Here is a 12,751-nt window from a genome sequence, read left to right as displayed (position 1 = left end):
CAGCCGCTGGTTCAGGCCTTGGCAAATGCCTCCATCCATCTTCCTTTGAAAGGAAAGGGCTGTGTTCCCACAAAAAGGGATAAGCGCCGGGCCTTAGAGCCCTCACAACATGCTGAGGGCAACTGTTGAAGGGGGCTTCCTCCTTGCTCTTGGCGAGGCTTTCCTGGGCCCTGAAGTCCCTTCCAAGGGTGCTGTGTCTTCTCCATCACAGCTCTTGGCCTAATCCAGACAGGTTTTTAAAGGGTAGGGAGACAGGACCTCCATGTCTTGGCTTGCTCCCTGAGCACTCTGTGTGGGTGTATCCCACAGTAAGGAAATGGGCAGACTAAGGGGACTGGTGCCCTGCACCCCCAGGTAAGGTGCCATGAGTCATAGGAAATGTCCCTGGCATGGGTCTCCTAATCCCCAACCTCCAGTTACCTTGCGGTGAGGGCTCGGGGAGCCAGGCTGGAAGTCCAGGGCTAGGTAATCCACACTGCCGGTGCTCTTCTTCGGAGCCGGGCTGTTGGTGCCACTGGGAACAGGGGATGCAGACACTGGGTTTTGCTGAGACGGAGAGGAAAACTGGGTAAGTTCAACAGCCAAAACCGTCACCTTGAAAAACGTATCAGGGCAAGAGCTCCCGAGTCTACTGAGCTGTGCATGGTGACTTTTCATAGTCTCGTTTAAGTCTTCGTGGCAGTCTGGGAGGTGGCTATCACTACTGTTGAAATCACTAAAGGCTAAAAACCTAGATTCAGGAAGGACAGCAAGACAACCACAGTGCCACAGCTGGTGTGGGATGAGAGCCAGGGATTTTTTTTTTTTAAAATGATTTATTTTTCTTTTTTTTGTGCATTGATATTTTTTGCCTGCATGTATGTCTGTGTGAGGGTGTTGGATCCCTTGGACTTAGAGTTAGTTACTCTGACCATCTCTCCATCCCCCGGGGATGTTCTCTGACTACCCATGTACCTGGCCGCCTCTCTTTAGAGAGACTCGGGGCGATGCTTAGGTACTGCCTCCCCCGGAAGGCCAGCCTCAGTTTGCAGGTCCCTGATACTGGTGATGCAGAGTTTCCTGTCACATCCGGCCACAAGCAGCAGGCACCCTATTCTCTTTTCCACAGGGACCTGAGCAAGGTCCGACTGCAGTAAGAAGTGACAGTCCCATTTTAATGACTGATCTGTCCTGAATCTTCACAGCCTCGGAGCTGCGCCCTTTTCGGGGACCTCAGAGAGGGACCGTCGTATCATGCGCTGTGTGTGTGTTTGTCTGTCTCTGTCTGTCTCTTTACTACTGCCACCACCACGGGGACTTATATACCTGCATGTCTCTCCAAGGGCACCAACCATGCTATCACCTGAATTACAGTAGTGAGAGAAGCAGGCCACGGAGGGTTTTAAGAGACAGATCTCCCTGGGGGACAAAACTGCATCTTCCTTAAGGTGGATAATGACCCCTTGTTTGACATTCATACATCCAGGAAGGGTCTGCAGGGGGAGGCTAAGGCCATCCCGCGCTGCAAGGCAGCCAGGTCCTGAGAACTGGGAGGCGGGGCAGGGAGCGCCTGAGGACTCACCATAGGGACGTAGTTCTCCTCGCTGTCTCCCGAGTCTGTGCTGGTGATGCTTTGTGTGGAGATGGGGCGGCAGTACTGGGAGGAGCTGGAGTTGAAGGAATGGCTGCGGGGCAGAGAACGGAGTGAACCCCAAGAGTCGCACTTCTTACCTAGACCTGGGTTGCCAGAGCTCTAAGATAGGGAAACTTAAAGCCATTTCTCCTTCATAGATGAGGAAAACAATTCCTAATAGAGCGAGACAGATTAATAAAGCAGAAGATGATTGGCATCTGGGAAGACCCACCCTAAATAGGCTGGGGCGGGATGGAACAAAAGCAGCAGCAGGGAAGGCATGCTTTCTGGCTGCCATGCCCTTCTCCTTAATCGGTTTCTGCCTTGCCACAGGCCTCAGATGAGCCAGATGACCACAGATTGTTTACGCCACGTTTTGTGAGAAAGACCAGAAACCGAAGAAAACCCCTGCCCTGATAGAGCATTAGCATCAAAACCCCGGTGTCCTGACCGCCCTGTAGTTATCACTCAGTACTGACACCAAGCTCCTGCTTCTACAGACACTTACTTGATCCTGGACCAAGACTTGGTGACAGGTGACTTGAAGGGGAGCTCATCGATGACAGCATTGTTTCTCAGGTCAAGGGGCGTTGGCTTTGCTAAGGTAGCAACAGAGTTCAGGGTTGAGCGACTGTGCCGAGTAGACACGCTTTGCACAACACAAGCACAGTTAGGAAGGCCACCAGTTTTATGCAAGGGATTTGGTTTCAGGACTCCATGGCTGTCACAGTCCAGATACTCAAGTCCATATCTTCACATTCTCTACAGCTCGAGTCCTTTCCATTGTATCTACCGTAGGCAGACTCTCAGGATCTAGAATGGACTCGTGGATATGACAACAGATTCTCCCCAGGTTTGTGATTTTATGTAAAATCAATTGTATCCAGAACAGAGACAGTCACAGTAACAGCTACTGCTGATTTTAGACAGTTAAAAAGTTACAAAGATCACACTGAAGAAAAGTGGCACAATAAACCTCAGCGTCCAAGTAGGCTAGACCCATGGGCAGCATCTCTGCCCAACTTCCTACTCTTCCCTTTGAGTCCCCGCTGCTCAGCTAGGGCCAGCAGAAATCTAGTTTGGACATTTTCCTGATCTCCATGCTGGTCATGCATGGGTCCGCTGCTACAGCACACCTGTGGTAGACCATGTGCCACACCCTAGATGCTTTCCTTTGATCCTTTGAAACAAATCCCAAGTCTGAGTCTGTATTATCTGCAAACAGCCACACCCACTACGTCCCGTAGATGCCTAGTCTCTTTAAGACACAGAATGGGGGAAAGAGTAGGCTCACCTTTCCGGTCAGGCTTGAGGTTGCGATTGACGGGGGGTGGCTGGATCTCACTTCCTCGGCTGGGGCCTCGATGGATAGGAAGGGCAGTGGATGGGTAGCCAAGTGGGTCAAAGTGATGGGGCCCTGGGCTCATGGGGATGTAGACACTTTGGGAATTGTCCCCTGCTCGTTCTATAGCCAGCAGGGTAGAAGAACCTGGGTTCATGGGCACGTAGTTGTCATCAGAGCTGGTACTGTCTGATCTACCCACGATAGTCTTCCCTGGCTGAAAAAAAAAAAAACCAGGAAAAGACCTACTTGTAAGTAGTGAAAAGAAGGTGAGACTCTGTACAAGGTGAGCTGTCTGTTCCAGTTTGTTGGATACCTGTTGAAGCTACACTGGAGACCTTGCGAAGACCAAATAAAGAGAGTGGGAACTGAGGTGAGCTGAGCTCTGCAAGCTCCTTCTTGCCTTCATGACCTCTTAGGAGCCATCTATAATTTCCGATAAGATTTAAGTACAAAACTCTGTGGCTACTCAAGCCTATGGCTCATGGCAGGAATATTCAAGTTACAGACGCCTAGCTAGTTCAGGCCAGAAATAGCTCAGGATTCACCACAGGTAAGTCAGTATAGACCCTGGCCAGCACATCCTGGACGCATAGGTCACAGCAGGTTGCAGGTAGAGCAGTCCCCAGACCTGTGTACACAGTGCAGCAGCCCTAACGACAGCCATCCTCCAACTTTCACCCCATTGTGCGACAGAGCACATCTGCCCACACGGATCTTCCTCCCTGGCTTTGCAGCGGGTTAAGCCCTGATCGGCTTGCTTCCAACCTGGACAGGTTTGGTCAACCCATTCCAGAGGCAGCCTGGGATCCTCACGGAAGCTGCCATCACTTCTGCTATGTCCCTACTCGGCATGCCAGCAGGCGAGCAGGGCTGTCGCCTCAGAGGAAGGACCCTCTACTTTGGCACGTGCCCGCTCCATTGTGTTCCAGGTGTGTCTCAGGATCAGATGAGAGTACCATTCTCATTTGCCAGTAGACACCTCCCTAGGATGTTGGACTTTGACAAGTAGGCAGATCCTGAAGGAATTACCATCGTTCTTTGGGTGATGTGCTTTTAGTTACATGGGGTGTGGCTGCTTCTCTACCCTGACTGACCCAAGGGGCCCTGATCAAATCCCACTCCCACCCCCCCAGGAAAGGGTGAACATGCTCACTCACAGATTCGGCAGACCAGCTGGCGCTCTCCCCACTTCGGGTTGGGTACTCATAGGTTTCACAGGAAGAAGCTGTGAGGAAGGAAGGACAATGGTTATACTCACACTGTCCCCCATGTTGACTCCCCGGTCCAGTGTGGCCATTCTCTTGATGTTCCCAGAGGTGCTGCTGGGCCTTCGAGGGACAGGGTGTTGCTTGCCACGCACCCCTCTTGCTCTCAGATCTGTTGCAGTGGGGGTGCCTGCAGAGAGGGCCTCCTGACTTCAACCCTGGCTTCTCCTACTTCCTTCACCTCTGGGAATATGTTAGTAATGGCACTGAGACTAACTACATGTTAGTTTTCTTTTCCCAGCGGGTGAGCTCTGAAAGGCAGGGGCACACGCATGTATGATACAGCTTCCACAGTACAGGGTGACTGCTCAGATAGCCCGACCAACTGCCGAGCTCTAAAGTGCCGCTGTGCAAACTCTAGAGAGAGCTCACTGAACAGAGGGCATATGCAGCATTAGAATTCACCTGGGACAAGCGAGGATAGAACTTAGGGGTTCGGGTCAAAGTTCAGATTGCAACCAGAGCTGTTGGTATAGCATGAAAATACCCTGAAGGTAATTTCGTATTATTTTCTGTGAGTCCACATAGGTTTGCTAGTCCTTTAAATTTGTTTTTACATTTTTGACTTAGTTTTAAATAGTTTTATCTGAGCCTCCAAAATATCTCTAAGGCAGAGTCTGCTTCCCTTCTTCCAAGGTGGGGGTCACGTGGTCAGCTGGGCAGAGGATTAACTGCTAAGGGGACCGCATGGACGCTGCCTTAGGTTGAGCTTGGTCCTTAGGTTGAGCTTGGCTTAGGGGTGACCAAGGGTTCGCCATACACGGAGAACGCCTTGGCCACCTCCCCGGCCCTCTGGTCTCAGCCAGGGATTGCACTGACCTCGGTGGAGTCGGCTGTTGTCCATTGCGGGGAGGGTATTGCGCCTGGGGATGGTAGCAGCTACGGATCTGCTATTTTCGCCGATGGGAGGTCTTTGCTGAGGGCTGCCCCACCGAGGTGTTTCTGACTGACTTGGCTTGGGGGGCCGGGGTGGGGGAGCTATGGCTGAGTCTCCAGGAGTGGCTACCGTCATGGCGTTGTGGTTCTTGTCCAGTGTGAATGTTCTAGGAATCTGGTAGGCTGAGAGGGGGGTGGTGGGAACATCCATATTGTCCACTAGGAGGTCTCCAAACTCCCGGCACAGGGTGTTGCTGGGGGTCTTGAAGGTGTACACATCTTCATCTGTCTCGGACCCTGTGAGGCTGCCCTTGGTGTGGCTGTGTGAAGCCAGGCTACGGGGGAGGTCATAAGTACTGTCTTTGAATTCTGTGTTGTGTCGGCTTGGCTTGGGGAGGCTGTAGAAGCCGTGGACTTGACCGCTGACTCCGTTGATACAGTGTCCATTGCCCTGGGCAATTTTTTGCACGGCCGTATCACTCTTCTGCCGGGTGCCCTGAGAGAAGCTGGCACTCCTAAAAGAGGGAAAAGGGGCAGTGAGAAGGGGGCAGGGGATGCTCTGAGCATGTTCAGCTGGTTGGCGTGGGAATCCTGAGGCGTCAGACCTATCCGAGGTTGACCTAGTTCCTACCACATATTAACGCGTGATCTTGAGACTCTTTTGGCATCTCCAACACAGTGATTAAAACCATACTATGAAGATTATTTAGGAAGTCAGCGCTGGTATCTAGCATGTATATGCTCCAGCAATGTTAATCTTTGCGAACCTCCTGACTCCTGTGACTGTCCTTGGCAGGGAACAGGGTCATTCCTGCGCCCCAGAGATACAACTAAACCAGTCGTTTGAATGACCACAGAACACAAGGACAAAAGCGAGGAGACAGTGGCAGGTTGTGGGAGACAGCAAGTCATTTACTCTCTAAAAATACATAGGTAAAATGGGTTCTATTTGGGAGCTCTATTCAGGATAGAAACTGGTATTTTTATTATTTTAAATGATGGTTGAGGGAAATAAAGGAACGGCGAAGAGGACATCTATGTCAGGTCCTGGCATTGCTACTGCCACACCATGTGACCATCCATCGTCAAGACATACTCCCTGATGTGACCGAGGAGGTCTTGGTGACTTCTGAGAAGCCACCTGGATCAGAGGCTCTGAGCCTCCCGTTTCACAAGAGTGTGGTTAAACTGGGTTCTGCATAAGTGCTTTGAAGGGTGAGGTTTGAACAGCAGGGAGCTTTTCTCTCTCTCTGATGATCCTTCCGAGGATGTCATCTTGGTTGGGGTGGGGGAGAAGAGGGATCAACACCTTCAGCAGTAATTCTCGGTCTTTTGTGGACCAGAGGTTGCTTAGGAACCTAATAACCCGCCCTGGGAACTCTTATCAGGATAAGGTGCAGGAACACCCTCAGACCTGTGCATTCTCAGGGGTCATTGGTGGGTCATTTGATTTCTCTTAGCTCTGCTGCTGCAGACTGGCCACAGGTGTGGTCACCAGGTGGTAGTAGAAAGAAGAAAGACGAGCCGGAGCGAGATGAAGGCGCACAGCTTTAATTCCAGCAATCGGGAGGAAGAGGCAGGCGGATCTCTGTGAGTTCGAGACCAGCCTGGTCTACAGAGCTAGTCCAGGACAGGCTCCAAAGCCACAGAGAAACCCTGTCTTGAAAAACCAAAAAAAAAAAAAAAAAAAACCAGGTGTGTGGGCCAGGTCTCTCTCCCCCCCCTCTCTCTTTCCTCTCCCCTCTCTCTCCTCTCTCTCTTTCCTATCCTCTCTCTCTCTTCTCTCCTCTCTCGCTTCTCTCTTCTCTTCCTCTTCTCTCTCTCTTCTCTCTTCTCTCGCTTCTCCTCTCTTCTCTGCTCTCTCATCTTCTCTCTCTTCTCTCCTCTCTCTCCTCTCTTCTCTCTCTCTTCACTCTTCTCCTCTCTCATCTATCTCTCTCTCCTCTCTCCTATCTCACTTCTCTCTCTCTCCTCTCTCTTCTTTCGCTTCTCTCTCCTCTCCTCTCTCTCTCTTCACTCTTCTCTCTTCTCTCTCCTCTCCCATCTTCTCTCTCTTCTCTCTCCTCTCACTTCTCTCTCCTCTTCTCTCTCTTCTCTCCTCTCACTTCTCTCTCTTCTCTCTCTTCTCTCTCCTCTCCCATCTTCTCTCTTCTCTCTCTCTTCTCCCATCTTCCCTCTCCTCTCCTCTCTCTCTTCTCTCTCCATCTTCTCTCTCCTCTGCTCTCTCGCTTCTCTCCTCTCTCTTTCCTCTCCTCCCTCTTCACTCTTCTTTCTTCTCCCCTCTCTCTCATCTCTCCTCTTTTGTCCTCTCTCTCCTCTCCTCTCTTTCTTCTCTCTCTGTTCTCTCTTCTCTCCTATCTCTCCTCTCTCTTCATTCTTCTCTCCTCTCTTGTCTCTTCTCTCCTCTCTCTCCTCTCTTCTTTCTTCTCTCTCTCCTCATTCTTCTCTCCTCTCCTCTCTCTTCTCTCCCATCTTCTCTCTCTCCTCTCTCTCTCCTCTCTTCTCTCTCTTCTGTCCTCTCTCTCCTCTCTTCTCTCTCTCACTCCTCTTTCTTCTCTCTCTCTTCTCTCCTATCTCTCCTCTCTCTTCTCTCTCTCTTCACTCTTCTCTCTTCTCTCCTATCTCTCCTCTTTCTTCATTCTCTCTTCTCTCCTTTCTCTTGTCTCTTCTCTCCCTCTTCAATCTTCCCTCTCTCTTCTATCTTCTCTCTCCTCATTCTTCTCTCTCTTCTCTCCTCTCTCTCCTGTCCTCTCTTTTCTCTCCTCTCCTCTATCTTCTCTCTTCTCGCCTCTCTCTCGCCTCTCTTCTCTGTTCTCTCTCCTCTCCTCTTTCTTCTCTTCTCTCCTCTCTCTCTTCTCTCCTCTTCCCCTCCCCTCGCGTTCGTTTCTCCCATTCCAGTCGATTCTAAACACATAACCAAGCTAGGGCCCAGAACAGCTGAGGCAGGAGAATGGACAGCAGGTACAGAGTGTGTTCATATTGTCTTGTTACTGTCCTTGGATATCCAGCCCTCTGCCAGATGTGTTCATTTGATTTGTTTATCTGACAAACACTGGCTGATGTCCTCCTTCCTGTCCAGTCCAGACAATGGGTCCAGGGATGCCACATGCTTGTGCTTGGAAACCACTCTAGTCCAGTCTGAGTCTGCCTGGTGGTGGCGCTGCCACCGCCAAGTGCCAGGAAGCCTTTCTCCCAGGCAGTCCAGCTTGTGACACAGCTTGGCATGTTTAAGGACCTACATGCTGCTCGGGCTGGAGGAAGCATGCAGAAGGTAAGGCAGACAGACACCGCGTGATCTCACTCGTATGGAATCCAAATCACTTATCGCACAGAAGCAGGGTCACCACCATTATACACAATAAAGTCACGCAATGGCAGCTGTCAATGTAAAAGGTTCAGTTAGTTTGGTTCAGCTCTATAAAAATCTGGTAGTCCAGGGAGACTTCCAGCAGTGGCAGAGCATCACAGGCATCCTGCAGTAACAACGGACACATTCCAGAATGGACTGGTCCCCTTCCTGCCTTGACTCTCTGGTATTGGGAAGCCAGAATCGAGGGGTTACCCATCCTGATCTATCAGGATTTTATGTCATCCAGGACCCTCTGGTCACTTGCATCCTGCTGATAGCTCCCTAGACTAACCTTCTGTCATCAGTACAGCCTCAGTGACTTAGGGCTGCACCCCAGCCTTTAGGTTTATTTCTGTCTTATGCTTTAGAGTGTCCTCATCAAATTTACTATAGACACTAGACCCTCACTGCCCCTGCCTCCCAAGTGCTGGGGTTATATAGCAAGTGCCACCATGCCCTGCTGACCTTTTCTTCTTTTGGTCTACCGTATTGAAATCTTCGTTCCTTCATGATTTTATCCCTGCCCCAAGACGGCTTTTCTGTGTAGCCTTGGTTTTCCTGGCACTAGTTCTGTAGATCAGGCAGGCCTAGAATTCACAGAGATCCCCCTGCCTCTGCCTCCCACATGCTGGAATTAAATTAAAGCTTAGTTTTATTTTTTCAATTTTTATTTCTAGAGTGCTGAAGATTAAACCAGGGCCTTGTAAATGTTAGGTGGACATTAGACACCATTAAGTTATGTTCCAGGTTTCCTCAGCCTTAGAACCCTCCTCTGTAGTTCACAGAACTGCTCCCTCGTTCCCAAACACAGCCCCTTGCCTGGACTCCAGCCCTGGCCTCGTGACTCACATAACAGACTCATTCCCTTTACAAAAGCAGAGTTGGTTCCCAGCTCCCATTTCCTTCTGCTGCTGCCACAGCCCCGGAACTTGCTTTGTAGATCAGGCTCTGCTCTAGTTTATTTGCATCTTTTATCCTTAGTTAGTCTACCTAAAAGACTTAATTTTATTTAGCTTTTCAAAAACCCAATTCTTTACTGATCTCCTGTGGCTTTTCTCTTTTAGTCTATATTACAGGCCTGGTGGGAAATGACTCCATAGGTTTTTGTGTTTCATATTTGGTCCCCAAACGGTGATTCTATTTTGGAGGAATATGGGTTCTACCGGGAGGAATTAAGTGGGGAGGGGGCAGACCTCGAGTGTCCTAAAATGGGCTTGCTTCCTGATCCACTGAGATGCAAATAACAAGTTACACCATCTGCTTCCGCAGCCGAGGACAGAGCTGCCCACTGCCATGCCTTCCCTGCCATCACGGACTGCAGCCTTAGAACTTTTCTAGAGCTTTGGGATTTTACTGTTTACATTTAAGACGTCGTCTGTAATTGTGAGTTGCAGTCCTAGAGGCACAGTGTGGCATGGTTTATGCTCTCGGTGGAACTGGGATTCCTAAAACGCCCCTCAGAGTTTCTACACTGCTCCTGAAGCTCGCTGTTACCCCCTCTAGTACACACCTGTGGAAACCATTGATCACAACATTTAGAGCCCTTTAAGACTATCTCCCAAATCTATGTGTATTTTAGTCTGTTCCTATTTTTCTTAGCGATGGGTCCACATTTTTACAGCTGCTTCTCCTCAAGTCAAGTCAAGGCCTTTATAACCACCACAATGTGTGTGTGTGTGTGTGTGCAGGTAACTCCCACAGCACATGTATGTAGGTCAGAGAACAACCACTGCAAGCTGGTTCCCCCTGCCACCTTGTGGGATCTGGGGACTGAAATCACAAAGTCAGGCCTGTGTGCAATTGACTCTACCCACTGACCCATCTTGCTGCTTCTTCGCCTTAGTTTTAAAAACGGGAATTATGCCTTACTAAATTAATTCAGGAACATGATTTGTAATCTGGATATGGTGGCAGCTGAGAACTTATTTTGGCAAAGCTCTGCACTTGTTTCTTCTAACAGTGAGAATAAAGCTCATAAGAATAGGTATAGCTCTGTGCCGAGAATGTGTCCCAGAATGTTCTAAGATGATGGATACATTTCTGTTCCTGCTGTCTAGTAGGAGTCACATGGCACCTGAGGTATAGCTGGCTTTGACTATGTCACCGTGGCAGGCAGGATAAGATACCTCTTATGTTGTTTACTAGGGTGTCTCTAGAGAGTTAAACTGAAGAGGGAGGACTCAGCCTAAACCTGTGCTTCAGGGGAATCTTTCCCTGGGATGGGATCCTGGAGTGAATTGAACAGAGAGAGAGGGCTGAGTGTCAGTATTTATCTCTGCATCCTAATTTGGATGCAGTCAAACCAGCTGCTCCATGCTCCTGTCAGTGTGAGCCAGAGCAGACCCTTCCTCCTCTAAGTTGCTTCTTACCAGGAGAAAAGTAATAATTGCAGACATAACAGAGCAATTGAATTTTAAAATTTCTCTCACTTAGCTAATGTAAGGCTACACAGACATGTCTGAGCGGTAGTTGCTATCAGGAGCAGCACCACCCTAGAGCGGAGAAACAAGGAGTTGCCCAGCAGTGTTTACCAGCTGAGCTCTTAAAGCCAGCAAGAAATTTGATTGTTACATTGTAGTATTGTTACATTGTAGTTCTGAAGCTTTATTCCCCGATGCTTCCTCTTTTGAGACAGGGTTTCTCTGTGTAGCCCTGGCTGTCTGAGACCTCACTCTGTAGACCGGGCTGTCCTTGAACTCACAACTATCCTCCTGCCTCTGCTCCTGTGTGCTGGGATTGAAGGTGGGTGCCACCATCACTCTGATTCCTTAATGCTTCTTATTCTTCGTCTTTAAAGCTGAAACCCAGGGACTGAGGAGTAACAGGACCTGAGTGACCACGAATCCCCCTGTTGTCTCCTACCTCGCGTTCTCCGTCCTCCGGCTGATGCACTGGTGTAGGTAGAGATACTCCTGAGGCGCACTGGTGGACAAGGCTGGCTGGATGTGGCTTGACACGGGGGGCTCAAATGTGAACAGAGTGGGTTGGCTGGAGTGGGAAGGGGCAGAGGACTTCCTTTCTCGGAGCAGGTGCTGGCTGGAGCTGCTGAACTCAGCAGGAGAGGAGCGGGGACCGTGGCCGGCTGAAGAAAGGTTTCTCAGGGAGTCTGTGGAAAGAAGAGCGAGCTCTGTGAGTGAAAGAAGGAAGGGAGCCGGGCGGTGGTGGCGCACGTCTTTGACCCAGCACTTGGGAGGCAGAGGCAGGCGGATCTCTGTGAGTTCGAGGCTAGCCTGGTCTACAGAGGGAGTTCCAGAAAACCAGAGCTACACAGAGAAACCCTGTGCCCCAAACAACCACCAAAACCTGAAGAAACAAATTAAGTAAGTCAAGGCTTCTAGGATGGAGTCATGTAAGGCATGGCGGGTTCCTGATGTTACCATCCCCTGGAAGCTTCTAGGATGGAGTCATGTAAGGCATGGTGGGTTCCTGCTGTTACCATCCTCTGGAAGCTTCTGGCTCTGCTGAAGGACACATTGCTTACTTCAGACTCACTGACTCAGTCCAGAATCTTTGCCTTTCTGCGATGAAGCACAAACACATCCCAGCTGCCCTTCAGACTAGACCCTGCTTGTCCGGGTGCTCTTCAGTTTCTCTCCAAGGACAACTTGGTTCTCTGTTCCCTACTTTTCTTGTCCACTGGTCCTTCTTTGTTTCTTCTTATCTCAAACTCTCCTCTGTTAGATTGGGAAGGAAGTGAGGTATTTGAGGACAGAAAAAGGCTTAGAGTACTACAACCTGAGCTCAGAGCCTTATTCATGGGCTGGTTCTTTAAGCTTGGTCCTCGTTTCCTAGTCTGACCTACTTCCTACTCTCTCTCCACACACAAGCAAAGCAGATGGAAGCATCCTCGGTCTCTGAGCATAGTGGCTTTTTCTTCTGTGATTCTTTGTTTTCCTTACACTGCTCCTTCGTCCTGGGTTTCATCTCTACACTCCTAGCAAACTGATATGAAGACCTCAAGATCCCATGCAGATGCTACATCCCCACAAAACCTTCTTGAACGCTTTTTCTTTCTGGGTGCTGACAGGTTCCAGGGCACACTCCCTTCAGATCTCTGGCCACTGTGCTCTCTTGCTCTTGGTTTCTGAGAAGTGTGTCAGTGAGGTTATTGCTTATACAGTCCCAGCATTTACCTACATCAACCGTTCTTAGTCCATGGTTATAGAAGAAAAACCTTTGCTATTTAAAAATTCCAACAGTAAAACTCATGTTCTTAAGAAATACGGAATAAAGGTATAAATGCGCTCAGGTGACATGCTAGCTAGGGAGGACCGTTTTGAGGATGATGGCTTTCTAAGTTATCC

The 12,751-nt window shown here is 49.8% G+C and overlaps 1 protein-coding gene across 1 annotated transcript in view; it reads right to left on the bottom strand.

Annotated features, from left to right (window-relative positions):
* The window catches only part of Gab2 (GRB2 associated binding protein 2), a 126,752-nt gene that overhangs the window by 558 nt on the left and 113,443 nt on the right, over positions 1-12,751 (bottom strand). Inside the window, exons 3-9 of the mRNA XM_075952320.1 lie at positions 11,310-11,553; positions 5,042-5,613; positions 4,115-4,182; positions 2,907-3,171; positions 2,121-2,211; positions 1,562-1,664; positions 421-546 (exon numbers count right to left, since the gene is read on the bottom strand). Coding sequence (XP_075808435.1) covers positions 421-546; positions 1,562-1,664; positions 2,121-2,211; positions 2,907-3,171; positions 4,115-4,182; positions 5,042-5,613; positions 11,310-11,553 — 1,469 coding nt within the window. The remainder of the gene's footprint in view (positions 1-420; positions 547-1,561; positions 1,665-2,120; positions 2,212-2,906; positions 3,172-4,114; positions 4,183-5,041; positions 5,614-11,309; positions 11,554-12,751) is intronic.

The sequence above is a fragment of the Microtus pennsylvanicus genome, chromosome 18 (assembly GCF_037038515.1).
Source record: "Microtus pennsylvanicus isolate mMicPen1 chromosome 18, mMicPen1.hap1, whole genome shotgun sequence".
NCBI classification, from domain to species: domain Eukaryota; kingdom Metazoa; phylum Chordata; class Mammalia; order Rodentia; family Cricetidae; genus Microtus; species Microtus pennsylvanicus.
Note: the sequence above shows the minus strand (reverse complement) of the source record. Positions and strands in the feature narration are given on the sequence as shown.